General features: G+C 49.1%; 1 protein-coding gene across 2 annotated transcripts; it reads right to left on the reverse strand.

Moving 5' to 3' along the window:
• Window positions 1-327: 327 nt before the first annotated feature.
• On the reverse strand, window positions 328-13,504 carry UCMA (upper zone of growth plate and cartilage matrix associated). Of its 2 annotated transcripts, XM_001140953.7 has the most exons (5): window positions 12,798-13,504; window positions 12,318-12,383; window positions 12,121-12,216; window positions 8,190-8,288; window positions 328-762 (listed from the first exon to the last, which is right to left on the reverse strand). In XM_001140953.7, exons 1-5 carry the CDS (start codon window positions 12,853-12,855, stop codon window positions 665-667), a joined length of 417 nt encoding a protein of 138 aa, XP_001140953.5. In that variant the 5' UTR covers window positions 12,856-13,504; the 3' UTR covers window positions 328-664. The 2 variants fall into 2 exon arrangements, with proteins under 2 accessions (XP_001140953.5, XP_016818141.2); XM_016962652.4 differs by lacking the exon at window positions 12,121-12,216 and having other exon boundaries at window positions 12,798-12,971.
• Window positions 13,505-18,287: the final 4,783 nt, after the last annotated feature.

The raw sequence follows: 18,287 nt of genomic DNA on the forward strand, positions 1-18,287 counted from the left end.
AAAAAAAACAAAAAGTGTACATATATATATATATATATACACACACACACACACACACACACATACACACGCACATATATATATATATATATATATATATATATATGTTATGACCCAACGTTTCATGTCCAGAAATCGATCACACTGATAGACGACTGGGTGAGTCAACTCTAGCATATTCGGTGGCATATGGGACATATTGAGAAGACTGAGCAATGCTCCTCAAGTTCAAGCTTTCAAACACCCAAGTCAGCAAGAATCACATCATCGCTCAGGGAAGACAGCATGACACCCCTCGGTCGGAGATTTGAGAAGATGATACACATGGTTGATTCAGCGTTTTTATTTGTAAGCCATAAGCAAACATGTGATTCTTGACTGATTCTTTTGCTTGGGAACGAAGCCAGGGGAAGCCACTGTAGGTTTGGTGCTAGGAGGCCCTGCAGGCAGTTGCTCACCTCAGAAGATGGTCTGCAAAGAGGTGAAAGTCAGGACACTTTCATACACTGGAAGGAAAGGCATGCGTCTTTTCCAGGGCTGCTGGCCACTGCAGACCCCAAGCTGAGACCCTCCGAAGGGCCGGTTTGCATGGGAAGGATTGCTGGAACACGGGGATGCCAATGGTGCTACAAGCTTCGTCTTCTTGGCCGGCTTCAGGATGGGATCAGGTGTGGTGGCGGTTGTAGAGATAGGATGGGTGCAGGCCGTCATAGTGCCACTGGCGCCACTGCTCCACAGCCTCCCGGCTCCTCTCTTCCTGCTCTGGGGAGGAAAGACAAAGCCACCTGTTAGGACAGGGGGCCTCTGACCTGCCACTGAGCCCAGCAGCCATCAGCCGAACCCCTGCCCTGTGGTGACCTGCACTGAGAGTGTTTGTGAGCCCTGGTGAGAGAAGGCCAGGACTGGTGAGGATCCAGAGTATGTGAGCTGACAGGCCTTGTGTATAAGTCAGGCCCAGATGGGCGAAGGTCACAGGCAGGTGTAGACCAGGGCCGGGCATCTCAGGCTCTTCTGCCTGCCCAGCCAGTGTAGGAGGGCAGAGGCTTATGCAGCCCTGTTTCAAAGACTTAACAACCAAGACACAAGACGAAAAAGTAACAACACAGTAGCAGGAATGGACTACTGGAAGGACATGCAAGAAAAATAAGGGACTACAAACCATGCCTTGAAAACATGAAGGAAATCATTGTCGACTTGGAGGTTTTTTTCCTCTATACTGTTCTGAATTAATTTTCTTTTTTTTTCTTTCTTTCTTGTTTTGTTTTGTTTTGAGACAGGGTCTCAGTCTGTCACCCAGGCTGGAGTGCAGTGGCGTGATCAGGACTCACCGCAGCTTCAACCTCCCAGGGCTCAGGCAATCCTCCCACTTCAGCCTCCTTTGCCACCACGCCTGGCTAATTTTTTAATTTTTTTATGGAGGTGGAATTTCACTGTATTGTCCAGGCTGGTCTCCAACTCCTAGTCTCAAGCAATCCTCCTGTCTCAGCCTCCCAAAGTGCTGTGATTGGCCGGGCGGGATGGCTCATGCCTATAATCCCAGCACTTTGGGAGGCTGAGGCTGGCTGATCACCCAAGGTCAGGAATTCTAGACTAACTTGGCCAACATGGTGAAACCCTGTCTCTACTAAAAAATACAAAAATTAGCCAGGCATGGTGACACACACCTGTAATCCCAGCTACTCAGGAGGCTGAAGTATGAGAATCACTTGAACCTGGGAGGTGGAGGATGCAGTGAGCTGAGATCATGCCACTGCACTCCAGCCTGGGCGACAGAGTAAGATCCTGTCTCCAAAAAAAAAAAAACACAAAAGAAAGAAAAAAAGAAAATGCCCAAAAGAATTGAAAACAGGGACACACAAACGGATACTTGTACATGAATGTTCGTAGCAGCACTAGTCACAACAGCCAAGAGGTGGAAACAACCCCAGTGTCCATCAACAAAGAAATGGATAAACAAAATGTGGTGTGTATGTGTAAAATTTCGCCATAAAAAGGAATGAAGTTCTGGCACATTCTACAACATGGACAAACCTTAAAAATATTCTGCTAAGTGAAATAAGCCCAGACTCAAAAAGATGAATAGTGTATGATTCCACTTAGATGACATGTCTAGAATGGGCAAGTTTTTGTTTTTGTTTTTGTTGTTTTGACTCTCGCTCTGTCACCCAGGCTGGGGTGCAGTGGCGTGATCTCGGCTCACTGTAACCTCCGCCTCCCAGGATCAAGCGATTCTCCTGCCTCCACCTGGAATAGCTGGGATTACAGGTGCATGCCACCACGCCTGGCTAATTTCTATATTTTTAGTAGAGATGGGGTTTCACCCTGATGGCCAGGCTGGTCTTGAACTCCTGACCTCAAGTGATCGAACCGCCTCGGCCTTCCAAAGCACTAGTATTACAGGCGTGAGCCACTGCACCTAGCCTAGAATGGGCAAATTTACAGAGACAAAAAAAAAAAGAGGTTGCCAGAGGCTTCCGGGAGGGAGGAATGGCGAGTTACTGCTTTATGAATGCAGTTTCTGTATGAGGCTATGCAAGGGTTTGGAAATAGCAGTGACTGTTGCACAGTGAATGTAGTAAATGCTGCTGAATCGTATGCTTAAAAATAGTTTATGCTGGGCATGGTGGCTCACACCTGTAATCCCAGCACTTTGGGAGGCCAAGCTGGTAGGATCGCTTGAAGCCAGGAGTTTGAGACCAGCCTGAGCAGTGTTAGCAAGACATCGTCTCTACAAAAAATAAAAAAATATTAGCCAGGTGTGATAGCACGTGCCTATAGTCCCAACTACTTGGGAGGCTGAGGTGGGAGGATTGCTCGAGCCCAGGAGGTTGAGGCTGCAGTGAGCTATCATCACACCACTGCACTCCAACCTGGGCAACAGAGCAAAACCCATCTAAAAAAGAAAGAAAGGAAGCGGCGGGGAGGGAGGGAGGGAAAGAGAAAGTAAAGAAAGAGAAGAAAGAAAGAGAAAAAAAAAAAGAAAGAGAAAGAAAAAGAAAGGAAAAGAAAGAAGAGTTTAAATGGCAAGTTTTATGTTGTGTGTGTTTTATCACATTTTTAAGATGCATTTGTCAAAGATGTTGGAAGGATGGGAAATCCTAACAGAAAATGATGCCAAGAATTAAAGAACCAAGATGTCTTTCTTACCTCTGTTTTCTCAAATGTGGACCTCACCAAGAAGCCCATGAACCTGATTTTGGTACTAGCGAAAGTGAAACTGGCATCCTCTGTGGCAATGGCCAACAGGACCGCCTGGTGGCTTCAGGGTGTGAGGAATGGAGATGTTGCTTTGGTCCTTAGCACCTGTGAGAGCCGCGTGCTCAGGCCTAGTCTCACCTCGGCCCAGCTGGGTGCAGGGCCCAGTGACCAAGGCACGTTGAGGCACCACGGCTGCCAGAAGTGTTTCCTTCCTATGTGGGCTCAGAGCTGGCCCTCCCCTTGGTGCTGAAAATCCCATTAGGTACTTGATAGCCCAGGGGCAGCCTGGAGCTCACAGAGCCAGGCCCAGGCCGGAGCTTTGTGTGTTCATCTTCAGCTCTTTCGGGCATTTCTCAAGCCCAGTAGACGAGCTACTCTTTGCCAACCCTGAGAGTGTGGTTTTGACTTAGAAGTTGATTCAGCATCCCTTTTTTTGTTGTTTTTGTTTTTGAGACAAGTTCTCATCCTGTTGCCCAAGCAGAAGTGCAGTGGCACAATCATAGCTCACTGCAGCCTCCTGGACTCAAGTGATTCTTCAGCCTCAGCCTCCCAAGTTGCTGGGACTACAGGCATGCACCACCATGCCCGGCTAATTTTTAATAGAGACAAGGTCTCGTTATGTTGCCAGGGCTAAATTCCTTGGCCTCCAAAAGTCCTGGGACTACAGGCTTGTAGTCCCGGTGGGCATTCCTTTTATGAAGTAAGTACTTTGGGGAGATGTCAAATATCCAACTGCTATCAGTAACCCTTAGAATAGGTGACTCGGGGCGGGGGCGGGGGCTCACGCCTGTAATCCCAGCACTGTGGGAGGCCGAGGTGGGCAGATCACCTGAAGTCAGGAGTTCAAGACCAGCCTGGCCAACATGGTGAAACCGTGTCTCTACTAAAAATACAAAAATTAGCAGGGCGTGGTGGCGGGTGCCTATAATCCCAGCTACTCAGGAGGCTGAGGCAGGAGAATCACTTGAACCCTGGAGGAGGTTTCATTGAGCCGAGGTCGCGCCACTGCACTCCAGCCTGGTGACAGAGTGAGATTCCGTATCAAAAAAAAAAAAAAAAAAAAAGAATAGGTGACTCGGTTACATAAGACAGCTAGCTGAAACCAGAGTCCTGACTGACAGGTATGTCAGGGGCCTCAGGGGAGGGCTTGGAAGTCAGACGCCTTGAGCACCGCCCCAGGGATGGTTTCAGGCAACAGAACCCTGTGCAACATTGTGAGCCACAGGCAACGGAGAGGAAAGAAGATTGAAATGATTTCCACCTTTTCCAAAACTCATCCTCAGGAGGCCAGGCCTGCTCCACCTTGTGACCCCTGCCTTGATGGAGCTCTGGGGAGACCCCCTGAGGGCTACTCTGCTTTATCTTTCTCACTCACTCCATCCGGGGGCCAATTCCTGGATCAAAGAAGCTCTCTAAGACCTCCATGCATTTGCTCATCCTTGATTTACAAGAACAGGAGCTTTGCTGGCAAATAAGCCTTGGGGTTCTAATGCTAGGGCTATCTACTAGCCTCGTCTCCTTGGGTATACATGTATCCTTTCTAAGCCTCAGTTTTTTATTTTTGTTGTAGTTTTTTTTTTTTTTTTTTTTTTGAGACAGTGTCTTGCTCTGTTGCCCAGGCTGGAGTGCAGTGGCATGATCATAGTCACTCTAGCCTTGAACTCCCCAGGATCAAGTGATCCTCTCTCAACCACCCAAGTAGCTGGGACTACAGGCACATGCCACCAGCCAAGTTAATTTTCTCATTTTCTATGTTGCTCAGGCTGGTCTCAAACTCCTGGGCTGAAGCCATCCCCCTGCCTCAGCCTCCAGTGTAGCTGGGACTATAGGCACCTGCCACCATGCCCAGCTTATGTTTTTTAATTGAAAAATTTTTTTTCTTTTGTAGAGACAGGGCCTCGCTTAGTTGCCCAAGCTGGTCTTGAACTCCTGGCTTCAAGCAATGCTCCCACTTTGGCCTCCCAAAGTGCTGGGATTACACGTGTGAGCCACGGTGCCCAGCCTGAGCCTCAATTTTTGAAACATGAGCTGGAAATTACAAGACCTGTCTCAGAGGCAGTTCGTGAGGATTAGGTGGCCACTTACAGTGCCTGGCAGAGCAAGGGCTCAAGGACAACAGCTTCTGGAACTGCATTCCCCAAAGGCCTGTGTTTTCTCCATCTGTGTGGGTGAGACCTAGGGTCTCCTGTCTTCCTATCCTGTAAGAGGACCTGCAGGCGCCCAACCCTGCATCCTGAATTCATCAAGAAAGGGAAAACAGTGAATGTTTTTCCATCTACATGCTAGAGCTTTGGACCTAAAACATTTAAAACTGCTCAAAATAAAATGCTATTTTAATAGTATGAGTCAAAATCACACTGAAGGAATTTTGAAGGCCACATTCTCAACTTTTAAATGCTTCTCCCCGAGCTGCCCACCAAGATAAACACATCTCTAGCAGAAGTGTGTGCTTCCAAGCTGTGACGGCCTGAAGTTTTCCCAGTATGTTCCTAAGAAAGTTTGATTTGCCAGGATCCAAGCCCAGCACCTGTTTGCAGGCCTCAGCCAGGTGCACCTGCAGGGCAATGGGCACAGCCTGCAGCACCTGACCCAGGGGTGGTTTCCTTTTCACTAGGAGAAGCCTTCCGAGGGTGCTGCCTCCCCAGTCCATCAGAGCAAACAGCCAGGAGAACTGAAAGAGCTGACTCTCTCCCACAAAGGTGACCTAAACTGGGGCCTCACGTCCAAGTTCACGTGCACCCAGGAGGTACCAGGTGATTTTCCTCAGGAGCATTACAATCTTGAAATTTGGAGAAAGACCAAATAAATAAACAGGGCTAGGTGTGATGGCCCACGCCTATAATCCCAGCACTTTGGGAGACTGACATGGGCAGATTACTTGAGGTCAGGAGTTCGTGACCAGCCTGGCCAACATAGTAAATCCCCATCTCTACCCAAAATACAAAAATTAGCTGGGCATAGTGGTGCACACCTGTAATCCCAGCTACTTGGGAGGCTGAGACAGGAGAATCGCTTGAACTTGTGGCGGGAGGTTGCAGTGAGCTGAGATCATGCCACTGCACTCCAGCCTGGGCAACAGAATGAGACTGTCTCAAAAAAAAAAAAAAAAAAAGGAAAAGAAATACACACACACACACACACACACATTCTCTGGTATGCTGGTGTGATCCCCCTTAAACGGTCCTAAGGATGTTTGCTGTGGGTGACCCTTGAGGGTACTTCACAGCAAAATTAAATCCCACTCCGTGGAAGGCTGTGGCTCAAAGACAGAGCATCCTCTACCCGTGTCCCCAGCCGCACCATCCTCCACTGAGCCCTGGCACAGCCAGCACTTTCTAAGAGCAGACAGGAACCCTGTCTGCCAAGGGGTTGAGGGGTGCGGATTGCCTGGCCAGAGACACTAAGCTCTCTGGTCTGGGCCTTTTCTTTTTTTTTTCTTTCTTTTTTTTTTTTTTTTTTTTTTTGAGACAGAGTCTTGCTCTGTTGCCTAGGCTGGAGTGCGGTGGTGGGATCTTGGCTCACTGCAAGCTCCACCTCCCAGTTTCAAGCAATTCACCTGCCTCAGCCTCCCAAGTAGCTGAGACTACAGGTGTGCACCATCACGCCTGGCTAATTTTTAGTTATTTTTAGTAGAGACGGGGTTTCGCCACATTCGCTAGGCTAGTCTCAAACTCCTGACCTCAAGTGATCCGCCCACCTCAGCCCCTCAAAACTCCTGGCCTCCCTGGGCCTTTCCTACTCTCTATTTTTTGCTAGTAAGGAAAAGACCAAGGCTTACAGAAGAGGATACAAATAGGAGAAGCATAAGGCCACAAGAAAACCATATAAAAATTTCCAGGTGATCTGATGCTTTTGGATGAGTTGGAGCCTGAAGATAGGCTGTAGATGTTGATGCTGCAGGTGGGGTGAGAGGGTAGAAGGCAAGCTGTTTTCTGAGTTCAGTTTTCCTGATTTGCTTCTGCCAGTCAGTAAAGATGCTGAGTACACTGAATAGGTCAATGAAGGCCTTGATTTTCCAGGATAGAGTAGGACCTGGAGCCAGGACATTGACGTGAATATAAGGCACCTGCGAGTGAGTGTGGAATCTGCCCAATATGATCCTGCCAGAGCTAAGCCTAAGTTTTGGTGCTTAGACGGAGAACACAGACCAGTGCGGTGATGCCCAAATAGGAGGAGGGAGGGAAAGGAGTTTTATATCCACACAGTCAGCAAACAGTTCCCACAGCCCCCAAGCCAATGGGAATAAGGGTATTCTGTCCCCTTCCACACCTTCTCAAGTTCTGTGTAGCCATTTTTCTCCCTTCTTTTTATTTTATTTTATTTTATTTTTTTGATATGGAGTTTCACTCTTGTTGCCCAGGCTGGACTGAAGTGGCACAATCTCCACTCACTGCAACTTCTGCCTCCCAAGTTCAAGCGATTCTCCAACCTCAGCCTCCCGAGTAGCTGGGGTTACAGGTGCCCGCCACCACACCCAGCTAATTTTTGTATTTTTAGTAGAGATGGGGTTTCGCCATGTTGGCCAGGTTGGTCTCAAACTCCTGACCTCAGGTGATCTACCCGCCTCAGCCTCCCAAAGTGCTGGGATTACAGGCATGAGCGACTGCGTCCGGCCCTCCCTTCTTTTCGAGGCTCTCCTGGATATGAATTGAAAGTAGACCTTCCCTTTCCTCCCTCCTCCAATTAAAAGTTCAATACCAGCCTGGCCAACATGGCAAAGCCCTGTCTTTACTAAATATACAAAAATTAGCTAGGGGCATCCGTAATCCCAGCTACTCCGGAGGTTGAGGCAGGAGAATCGCTTGAACTTGGGAAGTGGAGGTTGCAGTGAGCCAAGATCATACCACTGCATTCCAGCCTGGGCAACAGAGCAAGACTTCGTCTCAAAAAAAGAAAAAAAAAAAAAAGTTGGGTAGAAGAAGAGAAAGCAAACCATGTGATTTCTCCCCAATGCTCCACCTCCCTGAAGACACTGGCTGAAGAGCTCTTACCATCGTTTTGTTCCTCCACGAAGTTCTCAAATTCATTCCTTTGTTCCTCGTAATATTCTCTCCGCAGCTCATCAACCCGAAGCTTCTGCCTGTTTTCCGCTGTGAAAGGAAAAGAAGCAAGAGTTGCCCCTCAAGAATGAGGACACTTAGGGGCACACACTTAGGGGAGCACAGTTCATCTGAGAAGTCATCTGGTTGGGGGATGAGTGGTTTGTGGGGGATTGTGGTTGGAGACTTCCCTGAAATGATTTACTCCTGACACAGACTTTAAAACTTGAAGGTGATTATCTGATCCAGCTGCCTCATTTGCAAATGAGAAGACAGAGGCCCCAAAGAGTAAAGTGATTTAGCTCTGATTATAAAGTTGGTGGCATATCCAAGTATACCAGGCCACTTGGAAACCAGAAATCCCATAATCAGAAACGAATTCCGTAAAGGAATAATCCAACTTAATCTCACATCCATTCAACATTTTCGAGCTCTTATCACGGCCAGGATGTAGGCTAAGCACTGGAATTAAAAAGCCGAATGAGAAAGATTCCGTCCTTCCAGCCAGATACGGTGGCTCACGCCTGTGAGCTTAGCTACTAGGGAGTCTGAAGCAGGAGGGTTGCTTGAGGCCAGGAGTTCAAGGCTGCAGTAAGCTATGATTGTACTGCTGCACTCCACCTTAGGCAACAGAGTGAGACCCTGTCTCAAAAACAAAATAAAATAAAATCCTTCCCTCTGCTTAAGAGACCTATAGTTCAATAAGGAGAAAGACATAAGACAAGTTTACCAAGCATTACAGCTGTTGGAATAAAAATTCCCGGTTGTCTGGAGGAAACGATGTAAAGCTCTCTACTTTCAAGGTATTTCCCCCAACATGAGCTTCAACTGGAGAAACCCATGAAGCCAGGGAGGCCACGTCTAGGGCAGGAAGAACCAGTCCCTCAGCACGCCTCACGGTCTCACAGTGGGATTCCCCTCACACCAAATGGGGGAGACGGAGGTACCGTTTTTTGCCCCATCAACTCTGATGTGCAAGAGGAGGCTGGGGGGTGCTGAAGGAAGCAGAGAAGCTGGGGAAAGTCATGGTTCCCTACCCCCAACCCACGTTACAGAGGTGCTGGGAGAAACAAGGAAAAGTCTTTGCAAAATGATAATATTGGAAACCATCTCAGGCCGGGTGCGGCGGCTCACGCCTGTAATCCCAGCACTTTGGGAGGCCGAGGCGGGCGGATCGCTTGAGGTCAGGGGTTCAAGCCCAGCCTGGCCAAAATGGCAAAACCCCATCTCTACTAAAAATACAACAATTAGTCAGGCGTGGTGGCAGGTGCCTATAATTCCAGCTACTTGGGAGGGTGAGGCAGAAGAATTGCTTGAACCGGGGAGGTGGAGGTTGAGATCACGCCACTGCACTCCAGCCTGGGCAACAGAGCGAGACTCTGTCTTAAAATAAATAAATAAATAAACAAACAAACCATCTCAAATCCTTCTTGGAAGTAAGACGCTTACATTAATTAATGAATTATATAAATACTAGTTATTTCTGTTACTTTTCTATTACTTAACTCAGATTAAAAATCAAGTTAGCTGTGAACTGGGCTTAGTGCAGATTCCAGACGTCTGGAATGTTTCTTCCCAAACGTCTGCCGTGACCTACTTAGTTGCAGGAAACTTGAGTCTGGCAGAAGGGGTTGGTTATCCCATCCATACCCATGCCCCACCTCTCACTCGGCATCCACACATTTCTCAGAGGGGATTCAGGCTCAGAGATGTGCATGATCTAACAGAGGTCACACAGCAGGTTGGGGGCAGAGCTAGGGTACCAGGTTCCCACACGCCACTGCTGGCTCAGCTTCCCTCTACCCACCCATTGTGGGTCCTGATGTTGCTCCAAGCGCCAGAAAGCCGTTGTGGGAGGTGCGGGGGCTTAGGGTTTAGGAAGCAGGTACTTAGTAAGTCACTGCCTATTCCTAAAGAAGCGTCCTCTGTCCCCTGTGTACTCAGGACAGCAAACAATCTTCCCAAGTGGTCTTTTCAGAGGTGTCACAAATTAGAGTTTTGACGTAATGAATAAGAATAATTTAATCCTCAGTTCAAGATAGTAATTTTATACTATGTGTCATTCTGTGCATTGTGTACGTTTCTTCTCAAGAACATGCATTCATCACACTCTCTTTTCACCCTAAAGTAACTTCACCTTTATCCCAGAGGCTTAGAGATGTCAGATGCCTGTCTCCTGGTTCCAAATTCAAGTTGGCTGAAGTGTCTGTCACCTGCCCTTTATCCAACCTGAGGCATCGCTGGACACTGCCCTCCTGCTATCCACAGGAGTTGACTGGGTGACAGCAGATGCATTCATGCACAATCCTGGGTGTTCACCAGGCTGTCCTGCACCTCCCATGACTAATTGACACACTGAGCTTCTGTCCGAGGTAAGGCACTTCAGGCTAAATGGTGTAGCTCATTGTTTGGAGTCAGCTTAAGAGGACAGAAGAGGCCATGCGCGGTGGCTCATGCCTGTAATCTCAGCACTCTAAGAGGCCGAGGCAGGGGGGTCACCTGAGTTCAGGAGTTCGAAACCAGCCTGGCCATCATGGCAAAATTCTGTCTCTACAAAAATACAAAAATTAGCCAGGCGTGGTGGCAGGCATCTGTAATTCCAGCTACTTGGGAGGCTGAAGCAGGAGTATTACCTGAACCTGGGAGGTGGAGGTTGCAATGAGCCAAGATCCTGCCACTGCACTCCAGCCTGGGCGAGAGAGTGAGACTCCATCTCAAAAAAAAAAAAAAAAAAAAAAAAAAAAAAAAAAGGACAGAAGCTATTTGCCTGGCCTAAAATCATGCCTGTTTCCCCTGGAAGTCTGCCAGAAGATTGCTTCTCCCATTTTAATCAAAAACAGTCCAGCCCCCCTCCCAACCTTTCAGTGCTTCTTGACATTGGCCAACTTTTAAATCTCAAGTTGTATGAGGCCTGGAGGTTTTCCTAGCACGGTTATACTTATTCAATTTTTTTTAAAAAAAGAAATTTCACCTCCAAGCATTTCTATCTCTGTTCTTCCCATCATTTGAAAACAGTCCTGTTATTTTTACCAAGCAAGTCACCTTGCTGAGTGCCCTGAAGAATACAAAGAGTTCATTCACCCACAGGCACGAGGAGGAAAGACTTGAGCCAGAGACTCGGGCGATACGGTCTGAGCTCAGCGTCTTGGAAGAAGCAGGTTCAGGAGTAGAAACTCAAATGCCCTCAGGGGTTGGCAGGTGAAGGGCATGAGGGCTGAAGCCGGGGCTCCACAGGCCCTACAGCAGGCTGTGCAACAGACAGGCTCACCCCAATGTGTTGAAAATGAAAACTTAAAAAAAAAAAAACTCTGCTGGCTGAACAACAGCTCTTTCAGAGGCTTATAAATAAGGAAATTAGGACCAGAGGGAGGAAGTAGCCAAGGCCACTTAGCAGCACAGCTGTCCCCAGACCCACATTTCTCAGCACCCAGTGTCCTGTGCCTTCCCCATGTGCGATGCTGTTGCTCTTATACAGAAGGTGTGCTGGACCAGTACCCGCAAAGCACACACTGATGTGTGGGTCCCCTCCAGACCAGAACATAGATTTCCCTCCCTACACCTTTCTGAAATCCAATGCATCTTATCCCTGTTAGGTGTGTTTAATGTAGCATCATGGCCAAGAAGCAGGACAAGAGGACCTGTCTCCAAGTCATCTTTGCAGAGGTGGGGCCTCCTAACCCTGACAAAGTATTCAATCCAATATATGACCTACAGTCAGGAAATAGGGTGTAATTTCTCATTCAGAGCTGCAGTCCCTGATACCCTGGGGTGAGCCCTTCGTGCCCGGCTGCATCCTGCTGCCCGGCTGACTGTGGGCGAGGAGGAGCCAGGGGGTGTGAGCAGAGGTGGTGATGGACGGTGGGGGTCCCTCCAGCATCCTTACCATTGACCTCATCTCGGGACTTGGGGGACCGCTTGCCGCGCCTCTTGAGGAAATTCGAGGCATCTGATTCCTGCATGAAAATCTTCTGTTTTGCATCTGAAACCCAGGAGAGGCCTGTCACCAGCAGTGTGGGGGTGCCGGGGCTGCTGCTTCGCTGGCTGCTCCTGCCCTGCCCCGTGGGTGGCCCCTGCACTCACCTTCACTCACCTCTTCTCCCGCCATCTGCATGGTGCCCACAGATGCACTGGTTCCCTCTCTCAGCACTGCAGGACAAGGGCACAGAGTGAGGCTGCAGCATCAGAGGGGAGCCCAGACCCTGAGCTGAGCCCCCATCCCACTTTCCAGGCTAAGCGTCCTGCCAGGGCCTGGCAGGGGGCCCGTGGTTTCTCACGTACCAGCTGCAGAGCCAATCTCCCCAGGAACCCACCAAGCAAGCTGGCTTCAGTTTTTTTTTCCATTTTGTTTCTTTCTTTACTGTTTATTATTATTATTATTATTATTATTTTTCTGTATTACATTGTGTCCTACATGCACACACACATAGACACACACACACACACACGTTAACAATAAGCATACCCCTTTCTACCTGCATCACCTGAGCAGCCTTACCTGTGCATGGCAAGTCTCCCTTACCATGTAACTAACACCCTCCGCCTTGACCCTCCTGTACTCACTAGACAGGAGCACCACGGCGGAGAAGCAAGACAGCAGGACGGCCTGTCTCCAAGTCATCTTTGCAGAGGTAGGGGCTCCGTCCAGGACCCACAAGGCAGACCAGGCGTCCTGCACCCTTTGGGTCCCCACTTCTGAGGCAGGCAGCCCAGGCGAGAGGGAGGAAGGCGGGGGAGGGAAGAGAGAGGCAGGAGGCTGGGATACCACTGGGGGAGAGGAGGAGGGGGCTGGGCTGCCCTTTCCATTGGCTGCTCCTGGACGGAGCACCGGAGATGTTTTTGGCTCCTGGCAAATGTCTCCAGAAGCAGAGCTTGTAGTTAGGGCCCTGGGTGGGACGGTCTTGGAGTGGCCTTTCCAATGTCTGTGTCTGGGGATCTGCTGCTGGGAAGGCTTATCCTAACAGTCAGGGTTCCAGGGACCAAGGGCTGTGTCAAGGAGGTCCTGGCACCTGCTCCAGGGACGTTAGGGCCCCGGTCCTCAGGGTTGAAGCATGGGTGGGGGCAAGGAGGAAGAGAGGATCAATGGGGGAGTTTTGATCTAAATGTCAGGCAAAAAGGGCTCATAATGACTGGAATACCCATCAGGGTGACACACAGACGTGTGGGTCACGCTGACAGCGACCAGAGAACACCTTACCTGATGCACTGCTTCCAGCTGATGCTCACTGCCAAGCCAAACACAAACTCCTGGGGCCGCGGGTCCCAGAGCCCTTTAAAGTCAATCGCCTTCCTGCGGTGGCTCATGCCTGGAACCCCTGCACTTTGGGAGGCCGAGGCAGGCAGATCACCTGAGGTTAGGAGTTCGAGACCAGCCTGGCCAACACGGTGAAACCCTGTCTCTATTAAAAATAAAAATAAACAAATTAGCCGGGCATGGTGGCGGGCATCTGTAATCCCAGCAACTCAGGAGGCTGAGGCAGGAGAATCACTTGAACCTGGGAGGCAGAGGTTGCAGTGAGCCGAGACCACGCCACTATACTCCAGCTGGGGTGACAGAGCAAGACTCAGTCCCCCAAAAAAAACACATATAAAATAAAATAAAATAAAAATTTAAAAGTTAAAAACAGCGGCCGGGCACGGTGGCTCACGCTTGTAATCCCAGCACTTTGGGAGGCAGAGGTGGGCGGATCACGAGGTCAGGAGATCGAGACCACGGTGAAATCTCGTCTCTACTAAAAATACAAAAAAAATTAGCCGGGCGTGGTGGCGGGCGCCTGTAGTCCCAGCTACTCAGAGAGGCTGAGGCAGGAGAATGGCGTGAACCTGGAAGGCAGATCTTGCAGTGAGCTGAGATTGCACCACTGCACTACAGCCTGGGTAACAGAGCGAGACTCCATCTCAAAAAAAAAAAAAAATTAAAAACAGCAAGGCCAAATTCAATCACCTTCCACAGCGGAGGGGGAGAAGGGCGGGTATCTGAAAAGCTCCACAGCTAATCCTGCATCTCTAGGAAGACACACATCATACTCCATGTAGGGGAGGAAATGGGTTCCCAGAAATGGGACCACTAATGAAATCAGCACCAACATGGCCATTAGAGCTCAGTCCCCTTGGAGATGTGTTCCTAATGTTGCCTTTGTTAGGAACCATCAACTCTTTGCTGTCAGCCTTCTGGCATTGTTTAATGTTTGTCTAATGGGAACCATCACTAGACCTAGAACCCAGCCCATACCTACCTGAAGCTCCCCTCTTACAAGACTGTTATGTTAGCTAGGCAAAGTGGCTCAAGCCTGGAATCCCAGCCCTCTGGGAGGCCGAGGCAGGAGGATCACTTGAGGCCAGGGGTTGGAGATAAGCCTGGGCAACATAGCGAGACCCCCATGTCTATTTAAAAAAAGAAAGACTTTCAGTCGGGCGCAGTGGCTCATGCCTGTAATCTCAGCACTTTGGGAGGCTGAGGTGGGTGGATCAGTTGAGGCCAGGAGTTCTAGACCAGCTTGGCCAATATGGCAAAACCCCATCTCTACTAAAAATACAAAAATTACCCAGGCATGGTGGCATGAACCTGTAATCCCAGTTACTCAAGAGGCTGAGGCAGGAGAATCGCTTGGACCCAGGAGGCAGAGGTTGCAGTGAGCCGAGATTGCGCAACTGCACTCCGGCCTGGGTGCAGAGCGAGACTTTGTCTCAAAAAAATAAAAAAAGGCTGGGTGCAGTGGCTCATGCCTGTAATCCCAGCAGTTTGGGAGGCCAAGGTAGGTGGATCACCTGAGGTCAGGAGTTTAAGACCAGCCTGGCCAACATGGTGAAACCTTGTCTCTATTGAAAATACAACAATTAGCTGGGCGTGGTGGCGGGCACCAGTAATCCCAGCTATTCAGGAGGCTGAGACATGAGAATTGCTTGAACCCGGGAGGCGGAGGTTGCGGTGAGCTGAGATCGCACCATTGCACTCCAGCCTGGTCAACAAGAGCGAAACTCCATCTAAAAAAAAAAAAAAGAAAGAAAAGAAAAGAAAGACTTTCATGTTTACATCCCTCATGGACTTTACCGTCGTCCAGGAAAAGAATCTTAAGGCAGAAAAATAACTGAGACAGAGTAAACAAAATAAAGGGTTGGTTTCCAGTGGAAGAAAATGGGGTTGATGGCTATGCTGGCTGGCCCTACGTGGGCTCCCCTGGGATACTGGCTGGCCTGCACTGAACATGGGAGCAAGGGCTCTACATGGCTGAACGAATGCATGAGGACAGAGCCACAGGGCTCATCTATCAAATGAACTGGATGTCACTGGGAGAGGGGAGGGACAGACACAGGGCTGAGCGATTTTGATGGGACGTCCAGTGAGAAAGCGGACATGTGACAAACCCGTGACATCCTCCATACCCTAAGTCCACTTGTGCCTTTTTAATTCTATTTGTTTCAGCCACAAACTTGTATTGAACACCTGCTGCCATGCACCAGGCACCTGTGCCCGTCACTGGCGAGTCAGCCTTGGGTAAATCATTTTTAAAATTTTTTCAGCTGGGCATGGTGGCGCATGCCTATAATCTCAGCACTTTGGGAGGCCGAGGCAGGCAGATCACCAGAGCTCAGGAGTTTGAGACCACCCTGGGCGACATGGTGAAACCCCATCTCTACTAAAATACAAAAAATTAGCTGGGCGTGGTAGTGTATCCCTGTAGTCCCAGCTACTTGGGAGGCTGAGGCAGGAGAATTGCTTGGGCCCCGGAGGCAGAAGTTGCAGTGAACCGAGATCGTGCCACTGCACTGCAGCTTGGGCTACAGAGTGAGACTCCATCTAAAAAAAAAAAAAAAAAAAATCGTAGAGACAGGGTTTCACCATGTTGTCCAGGGTAATCTGATGTCTGACCTCGAGCAATCCCCCTCCTTGGCCTCCCAAAGTGCTGGGATTACAGGCGGGAGCCACCGCGCCCAGCCTACCTGAGATTCCTAGTAGCTACACTGATCTGCTCCAAGCAGCGTTCTGACCATAGCTGGTTTCCGCAACCTGTCAGTGCCTTATAACTTTCTCTCTGTCTAGACCATGGGCATTCATTTTCCATATGTTTCCACCTTCAGCTGCCCCTGCCCTCGGGCTGCCCACCAGGGCTGGATGTGCTGCAGAAGTGGCCTCCTCGTGACATTAGACCCCAAAGAACAACATGCCACCTCACCTCATGGCAAAGGCATAATTCTAGTGGCTGTGGGAAGAAGAGAAGAGTGCTGGATTTGATGGCAGAAGACCTGATTTAAACCCCACAAGTGGCCAGGAGCAGTGGCTCATGCCTGTAATCCCAGCACTTTGGGAGGCCGAGGCAGGTGGATCACGAGGTCAGGAGATCGAGACCATCCTGGCCAACATGGTAAAACCCTCTCTCTACTAAAACAAACAAACAAACAAAGAAAAATTAGCTTGCGTGGTGGTGTGTGCCTGTAATCCTAGCTACTTGAGAGGCTGAGGCAGGAGAATCGCTTGAACCCGAGAGGCAGAGGTTGCAGTGAGCCAAGATCGCGCCACTGCACTCCAGCCTGGGTGACAGAGCAAGACTCCGTCTCAAAAACAAACAAGCAAAAAAACACACAAGTACTGTACACTGAATTTGTCCAAAGACATATCCTTTGAGATTTCTCTTTTTTCTGTTTTCTCCATCTCTGTGAATGAGCTCACTGTTCATCCCCAGCTACTCAAACTAGAAGCTCCGGAGTCATTGGAAATGCACAGCCTCGCCCCTCACAGCCCAGCTCCTTAGTCATCAGGCCCTGGTGATTCTATTGCTTACATCTTTTGAAATGCCCTCTGCTCTTGCCGGTCCCCTTGCTCCTGCCTTTCTCAGACATCATTGCTCTCCCGGATGATGGTGACAGCTTTGTCTAAGCCTCACCCTCCATGTCGCTGGGAGGATGGTCTTCCTGAACAACTTTCAGGTCAGTTCCCTGCTTAAAATCACTCCATGGTTCATTATTGTGTCACGTTAGCTAACATGTATGCAATGGTCAGGACATGCCAGGTGACATTCAAGGACTTTGGGTGCATTGACTCTAATCCTCACTTCCATCCTTGTGACAGAGGAGGGGATTAAGTTACAGACAGGTAGAGCGACTTGCTCAAGGCCATGCAGCTGGGCAAGTCCAGGGCTGAGACTGAACCCGGGGTAGCCTGGCCCCGGGTCTGTGTCATAACTGTCATACTGCACCGTCTCACAGAGATGAAGGCCAGCTCCTTCCTACCTCCTCCCCTCCACAGGCTCCTGTGCGCTGGAATACAGAGCTGCCTGCAGTTCTTCAAGAAGGCCTCACTTCTCTAGGCCTTTTGACAATGTTTTCCATTCCAGGAGGGTTTTGGGAACCCTTGTCCTTCAAGTTAATCTCAGCCATCACCTCCTCTTTGAAGTCTACCTGCATACCATGCTCTTGACCCATATAGATGAGTATCATGAAGCTGTTTTTACATTTTGTAACGTATGTATATGTATAAATGTATATTTTTGTGACTTTTTGAGATACAATCAACATACCATGCAATTCACCCATTTAAAGTGTGTACCATTCGGCCAGTCGCGGTGACTCACCCCTGTAATCCCAGCACTGTGGGAGTCCGAGGCAGGTGGATCACCTGAGGTCTGGAGTTCAAAACCAGCCTGGCCAACGTGGTGAAACCCTGTCTCTACAAAAATACAACAATTAGCTGGGCACGGTGGTGTGCACCTATATTCCCAGGATTATTATTTTTTCTCAAAAAATAAATAAAGTGTACCATTCAATGATTTTTAGTATATTCACAAAATTGTGCAACCATTACCACAATCGATTTTAGAACATTTTTGTCACCTGAAAAAGAAACCCCATACAAATTAATAGTCACTCCCCATTTTTCCTAACCTCAAAGCCTTAGACAATCACTCTTCTTTGGTCTGTCTCTGGGGATTGGCCTATTCTAGACATTTCATGTAAATAGAATCCTAAAATCTGTGGCCTTTTGTGACTGGTTTTCTTTCACTCAGCATAATGTTTTCAAGGCACATCCAGTTGCAGCATGCATCCATACCGCATCCT

The sequence above is a fragment of the Pan troglodytes genome, chromosome 8 (genome assembly GCF_028858775.2).
Source record: "Pan troglodytes isolate AG18354 chromosome 8, NHGRI_mPanTro3-v2.0_pri, whole genome shotgun sequence".
NCBI lineage: Eukaryota > Metazoa > Chordata > Mammalia > Primates > Hominidae > Pan > Pan troglodytes.

Coding starts and splice junctions, on each gene's coding strand:
- UCMA (XM_001140953.7), bottom strand. CDS start 12,855: ATGACTTGGAGACAGGCCGTCCTGCTGTCTTGCTTCTCCGCCGTGGTG. Junction 12,217..12,317: donor GGGAGAAGAGGTGAGTGAAG/GTGAGTGCAGGG, acceptor CCTGGGTTTCAG/ATGCAAAACAGAAGATTTTC. Junction 763..8,189: donor CGTGGAGGAACAAAACGATG/GTAAGAGCTCTT, acceptor TTTCCTCCCCAG/AGCAGGAAGAGAGGAGCCGG.